This window comes from Taudactylus pleione, unplaced genomic scaffold (genome assembly GCF_031769625.1).
Source record: "Taudactylus pleione unplaced genomic scaffold, aTauple2 ptg000122l, whole genome shotgun sequence".
In the NCBI taxonomy this organism is placed as follows: Eukaryota; Metazoa; Chordata; class Amphibia; order Anura; family Myobatrachidae; genus Taudactylus; species Taudactylus pleione.
The window spans coordinates 15,544,621-15,569,799 of NW_028284524.1; the positions used below are offsets into that span (position 1 = coordinate 15,544,621).

The window sequence follows — 25,179 nt, forward strand, 5'->3', positions numbered from 1 at the left end:
AATACAATAATGTACATAAATCGGTGTTTGTAAGACAGGTACATTTTTACTGTGACCTCAGTTGAAACATCTGAGTTTGTTGGTACACAGAGGTGTGTTCATAGACAATGCCCGCCTCCTATTACTGTACATATCACCTGAGTACCTGCCAGCACAGTCAGACAGAGCACTGCACACCTGAGCTGCAGCAGTATACCTGCAAATCCTGTCTGAGTACCTTTTCCCACACGGTAGAGTCTGGTTAGTTTATATCTCCTCTGTGCATATCTCCCTGTATTATCTACCCTCTCTTCTGCAATTTATAATCTGTGTATTCCTACACCCCTTCACTTCTTTTTACAGTTACTTGGTGCACCTGAGACACCTGCACAGTCAGACACCTCACGTGTGTACAGTTTTTGACACTGTACGTACACACTAGGACAGAGGTCATCTTTCCATACAAGGGTCCTCTAAAGCTTCCACTGACACCTGCTAGCCCTCAAGTTACTTCTTCATCTACTTCTGTGACACTTCATATCTTTCTAATGTCTTCTTCTGGTGCCTCTAGCTGGCGCAGTAGCTCGTCAAGCCAGACAGGCTCCCCCGATTTTAGGATGTCTGCGTCTAGGCTGCAGTCATTGCGTTCTGGCATGGATCTACCTGCACTGCGTTCCGCTATGGAAAATTCCCTGGCACCTATGCGTTCTGGGATTGACTCCCTGCTGCAGAATAACCACCAGGAGGTAATGCAAGAGCTGAATGAACGTCTTGCTGGGTATCTGCAGCGAGTTCGGGGCCTGGAGGAAGAGAATCATAAACTGCAGGAGGAGATTGATGAATTATCAGCCAAAAAGAACCCAGTTTCCAGAGATTGGGACTCATATCAGGCCCCTCTACACCAGCTGCGCAAGCAGGTAAGACCTTCAATGAGCAGACTAATACATGCAGACATCCAACAGATAAAGGATGTCAGGCTCAGGCCATGCTGAGACCTGTAGTTCAACAACGCCTGGACAGCAACAGGTTTTGCAGACCCTCTTTAAGACCATCCATAGTAGGTTACACACTGATAGTAAACCTAAGATTATTCTGAATTCTACCTGTTGGGTTAAGATTAAGGGGTAAATTTACTAAAGTGAGAGTTTTTATAAGTGAGTTTTAGAAGAGATGTTGCCCATAGCAACCAATCACATTTTCGCTATTATCTTCTATAAGGTGCTAATTTAATGTTAAGTAGAATTTGATTGGTTGCTATGGGCAACAACTCTTCTAAAACTCACTTCTAAAAACTCTCACTTTAGTAAATTTACCCCTAAGGCTACACATCATCATTTTACCATAAATCATATTTGGTTAAATACTTTATCAAACGTCTAAATTATGATTTTACTGTACAGACAGTCCAGGTCAGAATTTTTAACTCTTTATAAACTACAAATGAGTCCTTTAAAACCAGATCTATATGAAATATTGCAGTGGTTCATATAAATACTGCACAGTGATAATTAAAAGAATTAAGGATGCATGCATACAGAAAGATTCCTGTACAGTCTTAGGGGCCTATTCATCATCACTTAATTTTCACAAAAGCAGGTGAAAAAGCACATTTTCACCTGCAATTGTGAAAATTAAGTTATCGGGCCATTCATTAAGGAGGTAAACCAGGAGATATCACAGATATCTCCTACTTACCATCCGTTTGCAGATTGGCCCGCTGTCCCCATATACTAGTATGGTATGGTTTTGACTGGCAAGCAAAAATAACCGTCTAAAGCAGGTAATCAGTGCCTTTCACATTCAACGGCTTCAAGCCATTTTTAGTTCTGTGTTTTGTTTTTTTTTAATATGCATGTGCAGCAGCAGATGGAGTTGTGGGCAGGTACTAGCTTAAAAAAAAACGCTGTGTGAATGGCTACATTGCAGACTGTGATTCACTGCCTTGCAGGGACGGCACGGCCACGACCCTGCAGCCGTCCTCCTCAGCTCCCGGCTGTAACACCCACATGTTTTCATACTTGATTCAATTTTACACCCGGCAAAAAAACGGCCAGTCAAAACCGGCGGGTGTGAAATAGCCTTCACAAGGACAGCTCCCGTGCTGTGTCCGTGCCGTCACTCCAAGTCAGTCAAGTATGTGTTGCAATGTTTTCTTTCACACACACCGGCCGGCTTTTCTGAGCTTGCACTGCTGCTGCCTCTGCACATGCCCAGTAAAGGAAGAAAAAAAAAACCCACAACATTAAAAACGGCTCAAAGCCATTGCATGTGAAAGGCACTGATTGCCGGCAAAAAAACGTCGGGCTTTGCCTGGTTTTTTGTCGGCCGGCAGAATACAGTAACCCTTACAGTGTGGAATTTCCGTAGGTGTCAGGTTACAAACATATCCAAACATTTGTACATGAGATAGAAATTTGATTTTGTCATATGTACAAGAGATATCGGTACAGTTTGAAAACTAATTTAGCATCCTTTCCTCTTCTATACACCCTGGGGGCTGAGTCTGTGTTGGGAGCAAAGTAATGAAAACAAACAACTTTGCACATGGACAAACCATGGTGCAATACAAGGGGTACAAATACATTTATTTTTGCATGCAGTGTAAATACCAGCTGCTTTTGCATGTAGCCTGCAAATTCTGGACAGTTTTATTTTTACACTGCAATTTACTGTAGATTTGAGGATTGATTGCAAATATTCCCTAATAAATCGGCCTGACAGTAAGAAAAGCAGGGATGATAACAGGGTTTGGGTACGCGATCCTGCCGCACACAATGTTGGCGCCGGAATCCTGATGGCGAAAATCCCGACGAATGACCATAAGTACTCTAACCCTTCCCTTGTCCTACCTCTAATTCACCTTTCCAGCAGCCTAACCCTAATTTCCCACAGCCTAACCCTAAACCTTCCCACCCGCAGCCTAACCCTAATGGCAAACTGTAACGCCTAACCCTAAAGGCTTGTATCGACCTCATAAACGTCGGGACCGGGTGGGGTGCCATCATCGGCAAGTGTGTATGCACACACATTTGGGCTCACGCTAATGATCCCACCGACAGCGGCAGCGATGTCGCTGATGACGCGTGGGAGCATCGTGAGTGACATAGCGGGTACACACTTGACAATGCGCCCAATATGTTGTCCGATCCTGCCGGAACGGACTATATATCGTCTAGTGTCCCCCCAGCATAGTAATCACGTTTGGGATTGCAGTTGCTGGCATTCTGGAGCTGGTATACTGACTTCTGTCGTGTGCCTAGATGCTGACTACATCCTGATAACAGCAGCAGCTCCATCACGTAGAGCAGTGTTTCCCAAACTTTTTTGAATTACGGCGCCCTAGTGTATCAGCATTGGCTTCACGGCACCCCAAAGCCAAACGTTGGTTATTGAAAAATTCAGAAGAAAATGTAGTAAAGTGATGTTAATTTTGCATGTCTGTCATTCTTAGATTCAGTTATGTGGAGTTGGACAGGTTTGTGTTTCTGTTTGTCCACATATTTACTTTACATTGGCCATAAATAATTTGATTTGGTGCCTGGCCACCAACCTGAGGCCCCCCTGCAGGTGTTCCGAGGCACCCCAGGGTGCCACGGCACACAGTTTGGGAACCACTGATGTAGAGTATTACTCAATTAGTAAAAAAGAGCAAATTGAGACCTTTATTATCACATTATCGTTACTAATATTGTGTATGCTGCTAAAAGTCATATTTAGAAATATAATTTTTTTTAATAAATTCAGTATAGTCTCTTTTTTGCTGTGATCTCCTTACAGATGGAGGATTTGAATATGGATAATGCTAAATTCCTCCTGCAGCTTGACAATGCCAGGCTGGCTGCGGATGACTTTAAAGTGAAGTAGGTATTCAGTAACCTTTCAAAACTCAGTCAATCCCACACCTTTTATTTGTGTGATTTATTGTAATATACATGCTGGCAGAGCATGCTAGAACCTGCAGTTTCAAGTCACTATCTCAGCCCTAAAGCAACATTGATCTCCTGACATGTTGGCAACATAACATAACATAATAGGAATATAATCCCATTTTTTTCCGTTACTTGTATCACTATCCCAAATATCAGAACTATGGGACCCCAACTGTTCTCATCGTGCAGTTTCTAAAATTTGAATTCTCCAAGTAGTAGTGTAAGAATATGGTATTTTTGTCCCATTGCCTTTGACGTGTCTAAACCTTTTCCTGGACTTATGAGCTCTGATTGTAGGCTAGAGACAGAACAGGCCATATGCGATGGGGTACAGAAGGACACACAGGGCCTACGCAAGATGATAGATGACACCAATTTCCTACGGATGAAGTTGGAATCCGAGGTAGAAACCCTGAGAGACGAGCTGATCCATCTCCAAAAGGACCACAACGAGGTGAGCATGATGATGGTTAAAGCACGCAAATCAAGGTGTGTACTGAGATAATTTATTATGTTACAGCTCCTGGCTCTAATTAGGTAACTAATTCGGAAAAACTAATCAGGTAAAAATGATCAGTTATCCCTTCCCTTCTCCTAATGAGGATCTCTTCTCCTCAGCTTCAATGGACCTTCAATGAGAAGATCAAGCAGAGGGGTCAATAGCTGACAATGTAAATGTGGAATGGGGCAGTAAGTCATATAGAATATCATATGTTCAACTGCTCCTCTTTTAGAGAGATGATCCTACAGGTTATCCATACAGTTATGGATAAAGTCACACTCAGGTGTATATTCAACTCCTGGTGTTTGCGCAGTACGATGTGAAATATAAAAACCTCTAGCGCCTCCTATAGATACTGAATATATAAATGAATAAGTGAAGCAGTAATTAAATAGTACAGGTTTATTTAAATCAAATTGTGCTAGCTGGTATAAAAACTCACTGACTCACAACATGTAACAGATAACAAAGAACTGTATGACATACAGACATATAGAAATAAAAATAAAATTAAAAATATGGGATACAGACACGCTAAATTAGCGAATTACTCTGGTCCCTTATCAGGATCAATGTCCAGGAAGTTTTCTTTGGTGGGGAAATGTCTTAAATACAGCACGTTAATAGTCCACAGAGTAAATCCAAGCAAAGGGCGATCAGTTGAAAAGTTTGCCGGCAAACTATAGGGTACCTGATACACTGCAGTGATAACGTCCAGGTCCCCCTCCACTGTCATCAACGTGTTTCACCTGTCATTAGGCTTCCTCAGGATGGTATGTGGGTCTCACTTCTGCCGCCTTATATACCTGCTTGGTCATCACTCTCCGCCCAGCCGTGCTGCGTGTACTTCCGGTCGGTGGGCCGTCATATCCGGTTACCTCTTTGTACTGCTTTATGCCTTGCCACTCGTTCTGCACTTCCGATCCATGCGGTCCAGGCTTCACCGTCACTTCCCGTTCAGTCAGGATGCGCCGATCACCTGATTCTCCCGCTTGGTCGTCTCTGTGCATTCCATCTAGTATCGTCACTATCTGTTTGGGAGTTGCCAGGAACCGAGATGGCCGCGTGTAGTTGTATGATGTCCGTCTTTTAAAGGGGTCCCTTATAAATTATTCATCACATTTGTTCCTATTAGTAATAGGATACAGAGGACTTCCATATTTGATCAAAGTAAAAGCCATGATGCTTCAAGGGACCAGAGTAATTCGCTAATTTAGCGTGTCTGTATCCCATATTTTTATTTCTATATTTCTATATGTCTGTATGTCATACAGTTCTTTGTTATCTGTTACATGTTGTGAGTCAGCGAGTTTTTATACCAGCTAGCACGATTTGATTTAAATAAACCTGTACTATTTAATTACTGCTTCACTTATTCATTTATATACTCAGTATCTATAGGAGGCGCTAGAGGTTTTTATATTTCACATCTATCAGGGAGGGTGAGCCCCTAATTTCTTTCCTCTAAAAGCGATAACCTATAGGATCTGAAAATACTAGCGCTACCTTCACTCTTCCCTTTTTCTCTTATACATATCTCATAAGCTCACCACTGAAGGTTTAGCAGCACTATTATATTTATCTAGAATGGCATATAGCCGAGAAGAACGCCTTAAGCAATTGGAATTATTTGGTAAAAAGATAGACACCAAGAATCATGCAGAAACAGTGGTGTCAGAGGAAACTTTCTGTGACCTCTATAAAAATCTAGAGAAATTGGAAAGTAGAGAAATTAGACATTGGTGGGAGAGCACTACACTAACCAAATATATAGAAAGAGGTATCATCCCAAGAGGGTTAAGGATTATTAAAAAAGTGTCCTTTACATCTGGGAGTGAAGAGTTCTCTAAACAATGGAATGAGACCCTAGATTCCTGTTCCTTTAGATTGATGAGATTGATAATTGAAGAGAGGGAACTCTCTATAAGAAATCTAGAACAGGAGATTCTTAATATCAGAAGAAAATTAAAACCAATAGAAAAACTACCAGATTTCAGGAACCTTGAAGAATTGACAAAGAACAAACTTAGAAAAATGGAGGAGGTTATAATTGATCAGAAAAAAAGAAAATTCCTGCGAGATGAAGAAGACTATAGAGGTGATTATCGGAATTGGAATGAAAGAAAGAAAAATAAACAAGAACTAGAAAGAGAGGAGAGAAGACCTATTGAAAGATGGAATAGAGATGGATATAAGGAAACAAACATTGGACCCATATCTAGAAACAGACTCCACTCCAAAAGAGGAGAAAATGGAGGTATACGGAATAGAGATACACGAGGCACAAAAAATAGAGATACCCGAACATATAGCTACAAATATGGGCCTTCAAATGAATTCCGATTTAAAAGAGATGAACCTGTGGATTATGGTGAGAATCATCGCAAAATGCATAAACAAAGATGGCCGGATAAGAAAGAAAATAAAGGAGAAGTCTATCCAGATAGAAGGACACTTATCAATAGCTTTAATAGTGGAAGAGAAGATCAACAAGAGATAATCAATACATCTGTAAGAACATTGATGAATCGCCTGAATGAAGTACATTGCGGAGACAATGAAAATAAAGTAAGGGAGTATGAAGAAACAGAAGAATTCCTGGAGGCTTTTTTAGAACTGGCACACGAGAATACCTCACTAAACAGAACACGGCTGTCACAGACTACGACACAGAAGGATCAGCCCAACAGAAAAAGAGACCGGAGAAAAAGAGATTCCACGTCAAAGAGTGGCAAGCGAGGAGGACATCAGGTCAGACTCAAAAATATCAGGAAAAAAAGAAAGGAAAAGAGCTACAAAGAAGATGATGCGCCGGGGATATTCAACCTAAGCAAACATCATCTATCTATCCCAGAGATCAATGTACTTAAAAAGGGATTGAAATTTGCACCCACTAATTGAATCAACAGATTTAATACGTTTATTGACCTCCAGAAATTCACAAGAAAGATTGCTCTCAAAAAGTTTTTTAATAAAAGAGAAAATCAAGTAGAAGATCAGACAAAGGCGGATACTTTTAAACATACGGACTTGAAAGAAAAATCTACCTTTCTCCCCCAACACACAAAAGGGAATTTAGTTAATACATTCCAAAAGTTAATGGAGGAAGATATTCGAAATCTGCCTGAGAACTACAGAAAGGGACAAAAAGATAACTTATCATCTGCTGAGAGAAAAGCATTACAAGGGTTAAAAAAGAACGTTCAAATAGTACTAAAACCTGCGGACAAAGGAGGAGGAATTGTGATCATGGATAAAGAAATGTATTTGGAAGAGGCGAAAAAATTATTGGAGGAAGAAGGCACTTATGGACTTCTGGAGAATGATCCTATGGACACCTTCTATGTGATCTATGTGAGATCCTGAAAAAAGGGAAGGACAATGGCATTCTAACAAAAAAAGAATTTGAATATATATATCCAAGATGTCCCAAAATACCAGTATTTTACCACTTGCCTAAACTGCACAAAGATCCAATAAAACCTCCAGGAAGACCAATAGTAGCAGGTATTAATTCATTGACATCCAATCTATCAAAATATATAGATCAATTCCTGCAGCCCCTAGTAAAACTACAACGTGGATATCTAAAAGATACAACACAAGTATTGGAAACTATACAAACCATCAAATGGCAAGAATCTTATATATTGGCCACATGTGACGTTAAGTCCCTCTACACATGCATAGAACACGAAAAAGGATGCAGAAATGTGAAGAAAATTTTGGAAGATGACTCTGACCTGAACACACAACAGATCGAATATATGCTGGAAGGAATAATGTTTATCCTGACACACAATTTCTTTTGGTTCGACTACAAATTTTATATCCAAAAAAGGGGAACAGCGATGGGGACCGTATTTGCGCCATCATACGCGAACCTCTTTTTGGCGCAATGGGAAAAAGAAACGATCTGGACGAACAATATCTAACACGAAAACCTCATCTTGTGGGCATGGTACATCGATGACATTATCATTATATGGGATGGAGAGAGACTGTTACTAGAAAACTTCATTTCCACCATAAATCAGAACCATGATAATCTAGTGTTCACCAGTGAAATCAGCAAAACAGAGATCAACTTTCTGGATCTTACCATTTTTATTGAAAACAACAATATTGAAACCAAAACCTTCTCAAAACCAGTGGATTGCAATAGTTACCTCAATGCAAACAGCAACCATCTTCATAAATGGATAACCAATATCCCAAAAGGACAACTTAAACGACTGAGAAGGAATTGCTCTAAAAGGGAAGATTGGGAAAAACAATCAAGATTGCTAATCCAGCGTTTTGAAGATAAGGACTACGACAAAGACAACTTAGAAAAAGATCAAAAGGAAGTCCGCCAACTAGATAGAAGGACCTTATTGCAATATAAAGAGAAAAAACAGACATCTGGAGAAGACAACATAGTTTTCATTACTGAATTCACTGGACAAAGTAAACTTCTGGAGAAATCTCTCCGAAAACATTGGCACATACTAAGAGCAGATGAAGAACTCAGCCCATTTCTACCAATAACACCTAGGATCGTGTACAGAAGAGCCCCGACTATAAGGAATAATCTAGTTAGAAGTAATCTTTACACAGAAAAAGAGGAGAGAAATACATGGCTACAGGAGAACACCTCAGGATTCTATAAATGTGGAAGATGCAGCGCATGTAAAAAGACTAAAAGCCTCACCACCAAACCTACACGCAACATCATATCATATACTACAAAGAAAGTTTTTAAAATCAAACACAAAATATCATGTGACTCAAAGGGAATCATCTACCTACTATCTTGCCCTTGTGGGTACCAATATGTAGGGAAGACAATACGTAAATTGTCCATACGCATAAACGAACATCTGAATAACATCAAAAACAATAAGGAGAATCACAGTGTCTCTAAGCATTTCCAGGATAAGCACGATAGTGATCCCTCCAAATTGTCTTTTGTGGGTCTAAAGCAAATAAAAATTCCATTGAGAGGAGGGAATCTTAACGATATTCTACTAAAAGAGGAAACCAAGTTAATTTTTGAACTAGGAACACTACAGCCCAAGGGCCTTAATATTGATTTTGACTTGGCACCTTTCTTGAGAACTTGAGGATGAACTTAGATCATTGATCTTTAAACTATCGGAGACATCTCCTTTACACTAAATTAAGAGCACATTTGTTGTTATATGTATGTCTGTGATGTCCGGTGTTATATGTAATCCCTCCCTCTTTCTTTTTATTTTTATTATTATATTTATCTTCATTTTTATTTTTATTTTTATTTATTTATTTTATAAATTTTAGTGTCTTCTGACTAACACTCATACTGGAAAATAACCTTGAAGTATCATGGCTTTTACTTTGATCAAATATGGAAGTCCTCTGTATCCTATTACTAATAGGAACAAATGTGATGAATAATTTATAAGGGACCCCTTTAAAAGACGGACAACATACAACTACACGCGGCCATCTCGGTTCCTGGCAACTCCCCAACAGGAAGTGACGATACTAGATGGAATGCACAGAGACGACCAAGCGGGAGAACCAGGTGATCGGCGCATCCTGACTGAACGGGAAGTGACGGTGAAGCCTGGACCGCATGGATCGGAAGTGCAGAACGAGTGGCAAGGCATAAAGCAGTACAAAGAGGTAACCGGATATGACGGCCCGCCGACCGGAAGTACACGCAGCACGGCTGGGCGGAGAGTGATGACCAAGCAGGTATATAAGGCGGCAGAAGTGAGACCCACATACCATCCTGAGGAAGCCTAATGACAGGTGAAACGCATTGATGACAGTGGAGGGGGACCTGGACGTTATCACTGCAGTGTATCAGGTACCCTATAGTTTGCCGGCAAACTTTTCAACTGATCGCCCTTTGCTTGGATTTACTCTGTGGACTATTAATGTGCTGTATTTAAGACATTTCCCCACCAAAGAAAACTTCCTGAACATTGATCCTGATAAGGGACCAGAGTAATTCGCTAATTTAGCGTGTTTGTATCCCGTATTTTTAATTTTATTTTTATTTCTATATTTCTATATGTCTGTATGTCATACAGTTCTTTGTTATCTGTTACATGTTGTGAGTCAGTGAGTTTTTATACCAGCTAGCACGATTTGATTTAAATAAACCTGTACTATTTAATTACTGCTTCACTTATTCATTTATATATTCAGTATCTATAGGAGGCGCTAGAGGTTTTTATATTTCACATCTATCAGGGAGGGTGAGCCCCTAATTTCTTTCCTCTAAAAGCGATAACCTATAGGATCTGAAAATACTAGCGCTACCTTCACTGTTCCCTTTTTCTCTTTTGCGCTGTACGATGCCTTGTGTGAAAACAGGATACATTTTTATCATCACCATATTCAACTTCTTATTCGCTACTGCCCCCTACAAATACTGAAAAGTGCCGAAGTTCTTACCAACCCATTGGGCTGTGTTGGCAATTGCAACTTTACTACCCCAGGGGTCCCACTATAATGGACCATTGACCACTACACTAGAATAGTAAAAATATGTAAGTAAAGCACAGGCAATTCACCATAATATAATAAAATAAAATCATTACTTAAGTAACTCAGTACAGGTTACTGCAATAGCAAACTAAGTGGAATGATTGGGAGCAGAGAATTTTGTATCAGGTGGAAGGGGTCTTGTTGGAGGGCCTGTGACATATTTTAGTGGACATGTGTAACCTCCTGCATTTCCCTTATCCATATTAAAAGCCTCAGCAAAACTAAGCTTTCTCTCACAGCTCCACATCTGCTGCATCATATTGCAATTCTCTTCGCTGGCTCCCGGTGTTCTCCAGAATCCAACTTAAATTACTCACCTTCACTAACACCACCCCTTCATATATCTCAAATCTCATATCAAAGTACTCTCCCTATTATATATTCCTCTTAACCGCACCTTGCCTGGTCTATGGGGAACACCTCATTCCCACCTACAAGACTTCTTCCTTGCCATTATCCACTTATGGGATTCCCTTCCATGCCCTATCAGACTCCTAAAGATTCATATATTTAAATACTCTTTTTAAAACCATCAATTTATTCAATCTAACCCTACTGCGACCGCTACTACCCACACTAATAACCCATTACATCTGTCACAATCTTGCTCCACCTGTCTCAGCTGTATCCTCTTCTTATTACACTTGAAGCTCTCTTATGATCAGGGCCCTTCCTGTTTTTTTATTTTCATGTCTGCATTTATTCTATCTACCTTGTAAATCCTTGTATTTCCTGCAGATGGTGGGAAGTAAAGAGCTAAACGAAGCTCCCCACTGCAGCATCTCCCAGCTTACCAGTAGGTGGTCTTGGACACCGGTAATCCCCCCCCCCTCCCCAGACCACCAGAGTGCAGGCATTAGGCCCATGGGTGCAGTCAGGCCTCAGGAGTGTGGGGCATGTTAGGTGGGCAAAGGGCCTGTGCCACAAGTATAAGTTACCTAGGCATTAGGCCCAGGTCACTTTCTGTGCCCAAATGTAGGCAGGCAATAACCTGAGCCCCTGGTGAGTGGCTGGCCATTAGGCAAAAATTACTTTCTGTGTCCAAAGGCAGGCAGGCAGGCAGGCAATAACCCGAGCCCCTGGTGAGTGGTTGGGCATTAGGCCCAGTCCACTCTTTAGTAACATATAGTTAAGACTACTCTGTGGCACAACTACTGTGTGGCATAACTTGAATAAGTGGCACTACTGTGTGGCAAAGTGGGTATATGGAGTACTTACTGTTTTGCATAATGTAAATAAGGGGATCTACTGTGTGGCATAATGTGAATAAGTGGCACTACTGTGGCGTAATGTGAATAAGGGTCACTACTGTGTGGTGTAATGTGGAAAATGTAGCACTACTGTGTTGTGTAATGCGGATATGGTTGCACTACTGTGTGGTGTAATGTGGACAAGGTTGCACTACTGTGTGGTGTAATGTGGATAAGGTTGTAGTACTGTGTGGTGTAATGTGGATAAGGTTACACTACTGTGTGGTGTAATCTGGATAAGGTTGCACTACTGTGTGGTGTAATGTGGATAAGGTTGCACTACTGTGTGGTGTAATGTGGATAAGGCAGAGCTACTGTGTGGTGTAATGTGGATAAGGTACAACTACTGTGTGGTGTAATGTGGATAAAGTACAACTACTGTGTGGTGTAATGTTGATAAGCTTACACTACTGTGTGGTGTAATGTGGATAAGGTTGCAGTACTGTGTGGTGTAATGTGGATAAGGTTGCACTACTGTGTGGTGTAATGTGGATAAGGTTGCACTACTGTGTGGCTTAATGTGGATAAGGTTACACTACTGTGTGGCGTAATGTGGATTAGGTTACACTATTGTGTGGCATAATGTGGATAAGGTTGCACTACTGTGTGGCGTAATGTGGATAAGGTTACACTACTGTGTGGTGTAACGTGGATAAGGTTGCATTACTGTGTGGTGTAACGTGGATAAGATTACACTACTGTGTGGTGTAATGTGGATAAGGTAGAACTACTGTGTGGTTTAATGTGGACAAGGTACAACTACTGTGTGGTGTAATGTGGTTAAGGTACAACTACTGTGTGGTGTAATGTGGATAAGGTACAACTACTGTGTGGTGTAATGTGGATAAGGTTACACTACTGTGTGGTGTAATGTGGATAAGGTTACACTACTGTGTGGTGTAATGTGGATAAGGTTGCACTACTGTGTGGTGTAATGTGGATAAGGCAGAGCTACTGTGTGGTGTAATGTGGATAAGGTACAACTACTGTGTGGTGTAATGTGGATAAAGTACAACTACTGTGTGGTGTAATGTTGATAAGCTTACACTACTGTGTGGTGTAATGTGGATAAGGTTGCACTACTGTGTGGCGTAATGTGGATAAGGTTGCACTACTGTGTGGCGTAATGTGGATAAGGTTGCACTACTGTGTGGCGTAATGTGGATAAGGTTGCATTACTGTGTGGCGTAATGTGGATAAGGTTGCACTACTGTGTGGTGTAATGTGGATAAGGTTGCACTACTGTGTGGCGTAACGTGGATAAGGTTGCACTACTGTGTGGCGTAACGTGGATAAGGTTGCACTACTGTGTGGTGTAACGTGGATAAGGTTGCACTACTGTGTGGTGTAACGTGGATAAGATTACACTACTGTGTGGTGTAATGTGGATAAAGTACAACTACTGTGTGGTGTAATGTTGATAAGCTTACACTACTGTGTGGTGTAATGTGGATAAGGTTGCACTACTGTGTGGTGTAATGTGGATACGGTTACACTACTGTGTGGTGTAATGTGGATACGGTTACACTACTGTGTGGTGTAATGTGGATAAGGTAGTACTACTGTGTGGTGTAACGTGGATAAGGTTGCACTACTGTGTGGTGTAACGTGGATAAGATTACACTACTGTGTGGTGTAATGTGGATAAGGTACAACTACTGTGTGGTGTAATGTGGATAAGGTTACACTACTGTGTGGTGTAATGTGGATAAGGTTGCACTACTGTGTGGTGTAACGTGGATAAGGTTGCACTACTGTGTGGTGTAACGTGGATAAGGTTGCACTACTGTGTGGTGTAACGTGGATAAGATTACACTACTGTGTGGTGTAATGTGGATAAAGTACAACTACTGTGTGGTGTAATGTTGATAAGCTTACACTACTGTGTGGTGTAATGTGGATAAGGTAGTACTACTGTGTGGTGTAATGTGGATACGGTTACACTACTGTGTGGTGTAATGTGGATACGGTTACACTACTGTATGGTGTAATGTGGATAAGGTAGTACTACTGTGTGGTGTAATGTGGATAAAGTACAACTACTGTGTGGTGTAATGTTGATAAGCTTACACTACTGTGTGGTGTAATGTGGATAAGGTTGCACTACTGTGTGGTGTAATGTGGATACGGTTACACTACTGTGTGGTGTAATGTGGATACGGTTACACTACTGTGTGGTGTAATGTGGATAAGGTAGTACTACTGTGTGGTGTAACGTGGATAAGGTTGCACTACTGTGTGGTGTAACGTGGATAAGATTACACTACTGTGTGGTGTAATGTGGATAAGGTACAACTACTGTGTGGTGTAATGTGGATAAGGTTACACTACTGTGTGGCGTAACGTGGATAAGGTTGCACTACTGTGTGGTGTAACGTGGATAAGGTTGCACTACTGTGTGGTGTAACGTGGATAAGATTACACTACTGTGTGGTGTAATGTGGATAAAGTACAACTACTGTGTGGTGTAATGTTGATAAGCTTACACTACTGTGTGGTGTAATGTGGATAAGGTAGTACTACTGTGTGGTGTAATGTGGATACGGTTACACTACTGTGTGGTGTAATGTGGATACGGTTACACTACTGTGTGGTGTAATGTGGATAAGGTAGTACTACTGTGTGGTGTAACGTGGATAAGGTTGCACTACTGTGTGGTGTAACGTGGATAAGATTACACTACTGTGTGGTGTAATGTGGATAAGGTACAACTACTGTGTGGTGTAATGTGGATAAGGTTACACTACTGTGTGGTGTAATGTGGATAAGGTTACACTACTGTTGTTAGGAAAGTGAGGGTAATTAAGTCTGGATAGAGTTTGGTGTTGGCCTTGAGGGCTGATTCGCCTGGACTAGTGGTGGCCTGTAGGGTAAGTTTTAGATGCAGCTTTTGGGCTGTGTAGCAGCCTGGAGGGCTGAAATGCCTTTGCTTGCTGTGGCCTGAGGGCCGAGGGTGAGATTGCAGCCTTTTGGGCTGTGTAGCAGCCTTGAGGGCTGGAATGCCTTGGCTAGCTGCAGCCTGAGGGCCAAGGGTGAGATGCAGCCTTTGGGCTGTGTGGGCTGGTTAGCTGCGGCCTGAGGGCTGAGGAAGAAATGTAGCCTTTGGGCTGGTGATTGGCCTTGGCTAGTTGTGGCCTGGGGGCCAAAGGTGAGATGCAGCCTTTGAGCTGGTGAAGTAGCCTTGAGGGCTGGTTAGTTTCCAATGGAGTGTGCACACTGACTTGACAAGATTTACCAGTGTCACCGGTTTGACACTGGCGGTGTTGCTAAGGGTGACACACTTTGGACGCTGAGTTGCTACCAGTGCTGCCGGGTTGACACTGGTGTCGGTGCGCCGGATGACGCACTTTGGCGCTGAGTTGCTACCAGTGCCATCGGGTTGACACTGGCGTTGATGCACGGATTGAGCAGCAGAGACGCAGGGATGCGACCAGTGTCGCCGGGTTGGTTGACACAAGCCACCTGACGCTGACTTGCGCCCGGGATGGTAGTGCACTCCTAACCGCTGAGGTGACACGCGGCTGTGGCTGGGGTGTACACTGTGCTGCCTCGATGACACAAGCAGCACACGGCAGATGAAATGCCGCCTGGATGGAGCAAATGGCAGAGAAATAACACAACAGACTGGACTCTGGAACTTGACTGTAGAACAGGAGACTGACACAACCGGAAGTACGAGTAACTATCACCGGAAAGGAGTGAAGGGCTGGCTGGAATTTAACAGAAACAGGGCCCAACCAGAGCAAGTTTCCCTAATGACAGATTATAGAGCACCTGGGCTGTGTTCAGACAGGAGAATCAATCAGTGTGCACCTGATAGTGCACACAGACAGGCAGTAATTAGTGCAGAAGCTCAGCAGCAACCAAGACTGGAACTGCAACAATATGCTGCTAACCACAGATCCTAACAGGAGGAAGGAGGAGACTTCAGCGAACGCTTGTCCGGCATTCACCCCGCACAGCATTGGCAGTCTGTGACAACTGTGTGGTGTAATGTGGATAAGGTTACACTACTGTGTGGTGTAATGTGGATAAGGTTGCACTACTGTTTGGTGTAATGTGGATAAGGTTGCACTACTGTGTGGCGTAATGTGGATGAGGCAAAGCTACTGTGTGGTGTAATGTGGATAAGGTTACACTACTGTGTGGTGTAATGTGGATAAGGTTGCACTACTGTGTGGTGTAATGTGGATAAGGCAGAGCTACTGTGTGGTGTAATGTGGATAAGGTTACACTAATGTGTGGTGTAATGTGGATGAGGTTACACTACTGTGTGGTGTAATGTGGATAAGGTTGCACTACTGTGTGGTGTAATGTGGATAAGGCAGAGCTACTATGTGGTGTAATGTGGATAAGGTTGCACTACTGTGTGGTGTAATATGGAAAAGGTTGCACTACTATAGCGGTGGTGCAGCCGGTACATTGCACCGACCTGGGGCCGCAGAAATGGAGGGGCCCGCAGCAGTATAATGAGTCTGACCGACTAATTTTATGCTGTTTACCTCTGCGCCGCGGGCTGTAACACAGGCGAAGGCCTGGATAGTTGTATATTTTGTGCGATTAGCAGGTGTTTCTTGAACAATAAAAAATAAGCTATAAACCAATGTGTTATTTTTGGTGTTCGCGCATAAACATTAAACTTGGTAGTGGGATTATCTGCTAGGGGGCACCAAAAAAAAATCTTGCCCAGGGCATCAAATTGCTTAGGGTTGGCTCTGTGCACGTGCACACTTATAACGATGGTGGCTATTTGCACAAGTGTATGGATAGGGCCGGTGTGCCTGTATAGAGGTGTGCAGCTCGGCCTTTGAGCAATTATGCATTTTATTTTGCGTAATCAGGTAGAGTGTAATTGGTACTGACTTGCATGTAACTCTGAATTGGCCCAGAGGCAATATTTTGACAATAATATTTCTTACTTAATTTGCCTAGATGGTTTGATACACTCCAGTATTATAAAGTCACCAAATCTGTAGTTTGAAGATCCATCTCTATTCATGGGATGGCTATAGCATACAGTTTGTGGTAGGTTCAGTCTGGGGTGGATATAGGGTAAAGTCTAGGGTGGAAAAAGGGTAAAGTCTAGGGTGAATATGGGAAGCATTCTGGGGTGGGTATAGCAGGCATTCTGGAGTGATCATCGCACAAGCCTGGCAAATATAGCATAGAGTCTAGGGCTAGTATGGACTGATGTTGTGGGTGGGTATAGTGTACAGTCTGTGATGGGTAAAGCATACAGTCTGTGGTTGGTATAGCACATAGAGTCTGGAGAGAGTACAGTCTTGCATAATTCCATCCCCCAACTTCACATTATCTGCACAATATCAGTGGGTTTTTACAAATCACAGAACAAATAGAAGTTCTGTAAACTAGTATCCTGCAGAATTAAATGTAACAAACCAGGGTATATATTCTATTGATAACTAATTCTGATATTGGACTCAATTGTTCCTCTGTATTGCAGGAAGTGGCGGCACTACAGGCTCTAATCAGCAATAACAATGTGAAGATAGAGGTGGACGGTCCCAAGAAACCTGACCTGAACGAGAGCATTGCTCAGATCCGAAGCCAGTATGAAAAAATGGCTGAGCAGAACCGGGCAGAGGCAGAGAATGCTTACAAAAATAAGGCAAGTGAGGGGTGTGATAATGGGTATAGCTTTTGGAGAAGATACATGTTCTTGGATACAGGGACTGTGCTAGTTTTTTGACTCCAGGCAGTTTATAGTTACAGTGCTGGTTCTTAGTTCTGGATTTGAGGCCTGATTCAACAAGGATCGCAACTAATATTACGCACACAATCGGCCGATTGTTGCGTACAGCTCATACATAGCAGTGTGCGAACACTCCACTATGATCGACGTGGCTATGCAGACCCATCACAGAGTGATTGACAGGAAGTACCATCTGGGAGTGGTTGGCGAAACGCAGATGTGGCAGTGTATTTTAATGCCGTTGCAGGGGCGTGCATAAATTATCCACTGCAATGCCATACGCAGCCCGATATCTTACTGCGTAACGAGAAGGTTAGCAATTTCTGAGTAAGGTCTGGCCTTGTGCAAGTGTGCATGAGGCTGCGATTGTACTCGATGTTACCAATGGTTTTGCAGTCTTGCTAAGTATTACGGATGTGTGTAATGTAAGGTGGGCGACCTTATGTTGTGCTGCGATGGCATAGTGATTGCAGTGCGACTGAATCAGGCCCTTGATGATTACTGGCATTGAAGGTTCACACCATTAAGCCCCACAATTTTGGGGGCACCTAAACCACATCATGTTTCTCATTTAGAGGGGTATTCAATATGAAACGTTAACGTTTCATATCTGAGTTTTTTTCTGCGTTAAAGTATCGGGCGTGCTCCCGCGTATCCCCGTATTCAATTTGAAATAGTCGAAAACGGGAACCTCCGAAGTTGGTTTTGCGTAAAGTTACGATTTTTTCCATAAAAAATTTGTAAGACCCCATAAAGTTGTAAAAACATGGGGGATCACTATGGGTACCCCCGTTTTAGCCTTTAAATGAAAGTCGGGGATTTAAATAGCCGCAGCAGGTGTTTTTTTTCCCGACATTGAAGAAGTGTTGCAGAAGAGCACTTAGGTTATTTTTTTCGTTTTTTTAAGTGGTCCCATCAAATTTGGGGTACATGAAAATGGGTACTAGCATATTTTTAAGTCCCTAAAGTAAGTTTTTAAAAATTCTGCATTTGTGCACCTGCCGCTATAAATCTATTCTTCAAAACACCTGCCGCATACTTGCAGAATAGCCCTGAACCTATTTCCCTATTGTTAAACAATTTTTTCCCATTTTTTTTTCCACCCCAATTTTTAAATAAATTTTTTGGGGTGTCCCTATTTTTTTTAAACCCAAATTTATTTTTTAAAGGGTGTCCCGATTTTTTGTAGGACATTTTTTTTTGAACATTTCCTTTTAAGGGGACATTCCCTAAACTACAGTCTATTTTTTATGAGCCTACACCCCCAAACCCCTATTCTGCATTTTTTTTCACTTGCTATATTAGTGCTTAGAAAAATTATCCCTGTTTTTAAAAAAAATGACCCTTGAGCCCATTTAAGGAAAAAAACGGGAATTTTCGGGAAATATGCATGGGACCCCCCTAAAGATGTCCTGACATGGGGGATCACTATGAGTAACCCCGTTTTTGCCTGCTTAAGAAAGTCGGGTTTTTAAATAGCTTTGCAAGGTGTTTTTCCCTGCCGCGGCTATTAGAAAGCCTGACTTCCTTCAGGAGTTAAAAATGGGGGTACCCATAGTGATCCCCCATGTCTAGACATCATTAGGGGGGTCCCTAGTATATTTCCCGAAAATTTCCGTTTTTGTTAACCTTTAAAAAACAAATTGTAAAAATGTAGAAAAAAAAATGACATAAGGTCCCCCCCCAAAAGCCAAACCAGCCCCAGGCTTGCCAGCCAGTGGTGGTTTCTAAAAATACGGGAAACAAAATGTGTAGGGTTCCACCGTATTTTAGAAACCAACACCAGGCTGCAGGGACTAGTGCTGGTTTTAAATATAGGGGGCAAAAACGACGTGGGGTACCCCCTATATTTAAGGCCAGCACCAGACCCAACCGACCGGGGTGTAATGCCACAGCCCGGAGACCCAATCACCGGGGCTCCAGGTCCAAAGCATTACACCCCAAGTCACACAGATCATTTCAAGGGGTCATTCTGAAGGGTGCAGGCTATTTTTTTTTTAAGCATGCACCCAATAACACCTTTTTTCGACACCTATTCAATGGTGAAAACTTATCCCCGTTTTTTAGCAAAGACTTTTCAAAACTGTGATAAGTCTTTGAAATTGAATACGGTGTAAAACTAAAATCAGTGATATTAAACGCAAAAACGTTAAAAAGTGCGATATTAACGCAAAAACGGACTTATCGCACCCATATTGAATACCCCTATTAGTATTTTTCCCTAAGTTGCATCCACACTGAGTGTCTCCTGACCTGCGTTTTTAAATTAAACACACCTCTTTCCTCATTGGCTGACAAAGTGCGTGGTAAGTCAAGTTCACTTGAGTGTGCTGCATACTTGTGTTGTGATGCTGCCAGTTTATGGGCTGGGAAAGAGATCATCGCGGCAAAATCAGTCCATGCGACATATCGTGCACACCTTATAGCCAGGGGGGGGGGGGGGGGAATGGTATCAAACCAGAAAATAGATAGTTTCGATGTCATCCCTCGGATGAATATACAGACTTATTAAATAAGAACTAAAGCCATAACAATACTTTTGACCATTTATTCTACCTCATCTTTCCTTTTCTAAAAGTAGTCATTTATTAATTTAAAATCTTCATAGCCCATATGTAACCCTGCAAAAGTGTCCAGGACACTGGAAAAGTATTGCAATATCAAGAATCATACGTATAACAGCTTAGTGTTAACAAGTTCAGCTTTGCTTAATAAATTTGCTGCATTAACATGATGTAGAATTTTATTAGTTACTGAGAAAAAAATGTGAATGACACAACAGGTAAGTGTGTTTATATTATGGTATTTTGTTTTTACATCTTGTATATATGTCTCCCAACATGACTAATATAAAATGCCATAGCAGAAAGTAAACATTCTGTCACTTGCAGTTTGACGCCATGTCCCAGGAGGAAAATGTAAACACAAAGGCACTGGAACAAGCCAAGAATGAGGTGGCTGACCTCCGGAGACAGCTGCAAACTTTAGAGATGGAACGTCAGACCCTCCAGAAGACAGTGAGTACAGAACCCTTTGTATCAAACATTTGCCCATCAACCATCACGTTAAAGCTGGGCATCCACTATACTATTATCTATCAGATATCTGTCTGGTTGGTATGAAAACCTGGTAATGTATGGGAGCAAACGACAATCGTCCATTTGCTCACAAACACTGGAAAATAGCCAAAAATGGTCATTCAGACAAATTGTTAAAACACACAAATGTAACCAGCTTTAGGGTGTATGCTAACAAAATGCAAATGGTCAGCTCACTTTGCTTCTCTGCCTGACCAGTGTTCTGATCAACTAGCACTGAAGCTGTATTTTGCTTCATTGAAAGGTGGACTCGTTAGAACATGTCCTGAAGGATACAGAGGGCCATTATGGATCCAATTTAACAGAAATTAACCGTCTGCTTGCCCGACTCCAGGACGAGCTGGCAGCTTGCCGGTCTGAAATAGAGAGACAAGTACGAGACTATGAAGCCCTACTAAACTTAAAGTCTAAGCTGGAGAACGAAATTCACGACTACCGTGCCCTGCTGGAAGGCGTTGTAGACAAGTGAGACCTCTTATTATACTGCAATCCTTTCTAGCACCCTCTCCTGAGCATGTCCCCCAGCACAATTAACCCATAGTTATCTAGTATCTTTGTAATATTGATGAAGAATGGTAATTAACACAAATTAATCCTACAGAAATGAAAACAAAGTTACAATAGCACAATAGTGAACATGTCACATCTGCACTGTGCAGCTCTAGTTCTGGGCCTTATTACTGTGCCAACACATGGGCATTTATATTTGTTGGGTGACGAAGCAAAAAAAAAAAAAACCTGTCAGGTGCAAGTAGGGTGGTCAACAAACTTGCATATAATACTATGTATTAGCCATACCACACAGATTGTTCAATCAGAATTGTATTTTGATTTGATTTTCTGGCTGTTTTGAACATACTCAAAGTAAGGCGAGGTCAGCTAGTATTACGTGGCTGTGTGCAAGAATAAAATAAGTAGTTTATAGGTGGTGATCCTATAGTCACTATACTTCTTTAGCCTGTCTGAATACCACAGTTGTAAGCCTCTTGACAGGTAGTGGCCACTTTAACTTTCAGTAATCAGGAGAGAATAGACATAAATCAAAGTAGTGTAGAATACCAATATTATAATGGACCACCATGAAATCGAGGCAGCTTACCTGGAATTCTGCCTAGTCAAAATTCACCAGCCCTTGTCAACAGAGAATCCAGGGGTTCCTTCCTGTTGTTAGGAATGATGGTCACTCTAGAGCAGGGGTGTGCAGTAAGCGGCCCTCCAGCTGCTGCTGAACTACAGATCCCAGCAAGCCATGCGACAGTTTTAGTATGCCATGATAGCAAAACTGTGGCAGGGCATGCTGGGATGTGTAGTCCCACAGCAGCTGGAGGGTTTCTTATTGCTCACACCTGGTCTAGAGGATAGGAAGTTTTGGAAACTCATTTATCAAGAATAATTGTCCTATAAAAGAACCGGACACATTTCGTAGTAGTTTGGGACTCTCTTCCAAGAGGGTTACAATTCCTCAGTCACACCGCTAAAGAGATCTAGCGGCTACAGATATACCACGTTACTGCAGCCATAATACTTCACTATCACCCAAATGATTTTAAACTAAACTAGACGCTCCACTTCCCGCAATTGCACGTATTCGCCATACCACTAGTTTATGAAATTTGGTTACACGAAAAAACATTGTAAACATAACAACCATACATGTAACTCCTTACGATTCTTCAGCTCAAATGACAGATTCTGATATTGTGTGTTTCAGAGACTATCCTGAGTCCACAAATCAAGGGGGTAAGTGAACATTAGGTAAGCAGAATCATTGGTGGCCCCTTTATTAATTCGTGCATTATTTGTAGTGTTAAACACAGTATTGGATAAGTGAAACATTTGATGAAGCAGTGTATATTGTGGTCATTTATAACCAATGTGATATCTGGAGGAGGCTTCAAGACGACTAAATACAAAACTAATAGCCCATTCAAGTAATTATTTTTTGCTTTACTTAGTGAAAGCGGCCATACAAGCAAAGGTAGGCAACTCCGGCTGTTGTGGAGCTATTACAACATTCTCTCCAAAGTTTGATACATCTCCCCCTTGGACTTGTAACTCCACTACATAGATTCCTTATATGCCCATTTTCTTACCTTTGATAGAGCTACAGTGGAGTAGTTGCCCATAGCAACCAATCAGCTTAATTTTATAGATTGTGCTTGATAAATGATAACTACAAGCAGATTGGTTGCTATAGTCAACTTCTCCAATTTATCTCTCAAAGGTTTGATACATCTCCCATTTGGTCATTTCAAAGTTTGAATTATCTGCCTGCATAGTATAGGGATATACTGATAAATATCACTGTTCCACATTGCAGACTGTTAAATAAACTGGAAAGCATGGGATTGGATACAAAGATAGTTGAATGGATAAGATCATGGCTGCCGGATAGGAAACAGAGTTGTAGTAAACAGAGTGTAGTCTCAAGAGGGAAATGTTACCAGTGGAGTACCTCAGGGATCTGTACTTGGACCAGTGCCTTTTAATATCACCAGGAGGGGTAAAACAAAAGATTGATGATCTAGGTAGACTAGAGTAATGGTCAAGAACAAGGCAACTACAGTTTAATGCCAAAAAATGCAAGATCATACACTTGGGTCTCAAAAATCCAAAGGCTAAATATAGTATTAATGGCACTATACTGGAAACTACTGAAGAGAAAAGGGATCTAGGAGTCACTATTTCAGGTGACTTAAAGGCAAGCAAACATTGTAACAAAGCAATGAGGAAGGAGAGTCAGATGCTTGGTTGCATAGGGAGAGGAATCGGTAGCAGAAAGAAAGAAGTGATAATACCACTGTATAGGTCATTGGTACGTCCTCATCTCGAATACTGTGTTCAGTTCTGGAGGCCATATCTCCAGAAGGATATTAATACATTAGAGACTGTACAAAGAAGGGCAACTTAAATGGTGCATGGTCTACACCACAAAACGTACCAGAAAAGACTAAAAGATCTTAATATGTATAGTTTGGAGCAGAGAAGGGAAAGGGGGGACATGACAGACGTTCAAATATATAAAGGGTGTTAACAAGGTAAAGGAAGGAGATATTCTTCAAAGAAAGAGAAGTATTAGAACAAGAGGACATGTTCTGAAACTGGAGGGTGGTAGGTTCAGGGGAAATTTGAGGAAAAATTACTTCACAGAAAGGGTAGTGGACAAGTAGAATAGCCTCCCATCAGAGGTGGTAGAGGCTAAGACAGTAGAGCAATTTAAACTTGCATGGGATAGACATAAGGATAGCCTTCAGAAGAAGGATCAATAAGGTTTGAGGTAACAATATGTTTAAAAATGGGGCAGACTAGATGGGCCAAGTGGTTCTTATCTGCCATCAAATTCTATATTTATATAAAGGTACTTGTCAGAATTTTCCAAGTTAAAGGACATGTCTACTCCAAAGCAATTCATCTATAACGTAGTACATTTTTTGGACCCACTTCTACTGTATCACAGGGATCCCTGAAGAAGTCATTCATTCAGCTAGGCAGATCAGTCTGAGCTGGATGCAGTAGCGCACATTTAGCCATCATCATTACATATAAATGTACAAGCAACGATCAGTTACATCATCATATTCAAAGAAATTACATCAACAGGGGCAGGCTTGAAAATATGTACCACTGTAACCATCTCTGGAGACCATGTCCCTCTGGGTAGATGACCCAAGCTCCTCAGGGCCCTATACTAGTGATACACCTTGAACTAACGCATCTTTAAAACATAAATAATTTGCAGGTTTAGAGATGAAGATTACTTTTCTGTGACAGCAGCATTAAGAATCCCTTTAGTACGTGTGAATGTACATATACAACATAAATTAGTCATTAAAATATTTTATTCTCTGGCCTACAGCACAGAAGACGATTCAGAAGGTGAATGTGACCCAGCATGAAATTGTCAATGGAAAAGTTGTATCTACTTCATCCAAAGAAATTATTCAATAAATTAGAATGGTGGGAGATTGTGGTACTTCTGTATATCCCGGTTTTAGTAATAAAATATAGTAGAATCACGATTCTGCTGACTTTTTTTTTTTTTGGGTGACATGATGTAAAAATTAGATAAATGGGCATTTTACCTTCGATAATATGTGCGCTATTCCCAGAACCCACATCAATTAGTGACATTTCCAGGGCAGCACTGTAACGTGAAAGTACATTACCCATCTTTAATTACCAAATG

At 41.5% G+C, this 25,179-nt stretch overlaps 1 protein-coding gene across 4 annotated transcripts; it reads left to right on the forward strand.

Annotated features, from left to right (window-relative positions):
* Positions 1 to 162: 162 nt before the first annotated feature.
* LOC148524102 (keratin, type I cytoskeletal 18-like) lies at positions 163 to 25,009 on the forward strand. 4 transcript variants are annotated; one of them, XM_088472385.1, is made up of 9 exons: positions 163 to 230; positions 343 to 896; positions 3,757 to 3,839; positions 4,206 to 4,362; positions 17,647 to 17,811; positions 20,787 to 20,912; positions 21,238 to 21,458; positions 22,705 to 22,733; positions 24,850 to 25,009. In XM_088472385.1, the coding sequence occupies exons 2-9, from the start codon at positions 528 to 530 to the stop codon at positions 24,939 to 24,941; spliced, it is 1,242 nt and encodes a 413-aa protein (XP_088328511.1). In that variant the 5' UTR covers positions 163 to 230; positions 343 to 527; the 3' UTR covers positions 24,942 to 25,009. The 4 variants fall into 4 exon arrangements, with proteins under 4 accessions (XP_088328511.1, XP_088328510.1, XP_088328512.1 ...); XM_088472384.1 differs by having other exon boundaries at positions 171 to 240; XM_088472386.1 differs by having other exon boundaries at positions 172 to 240; positions 551 to 896.
* The last annotated feature ends 170 nt before the right edge of the window (positions 25,010 to 25,179 follow it).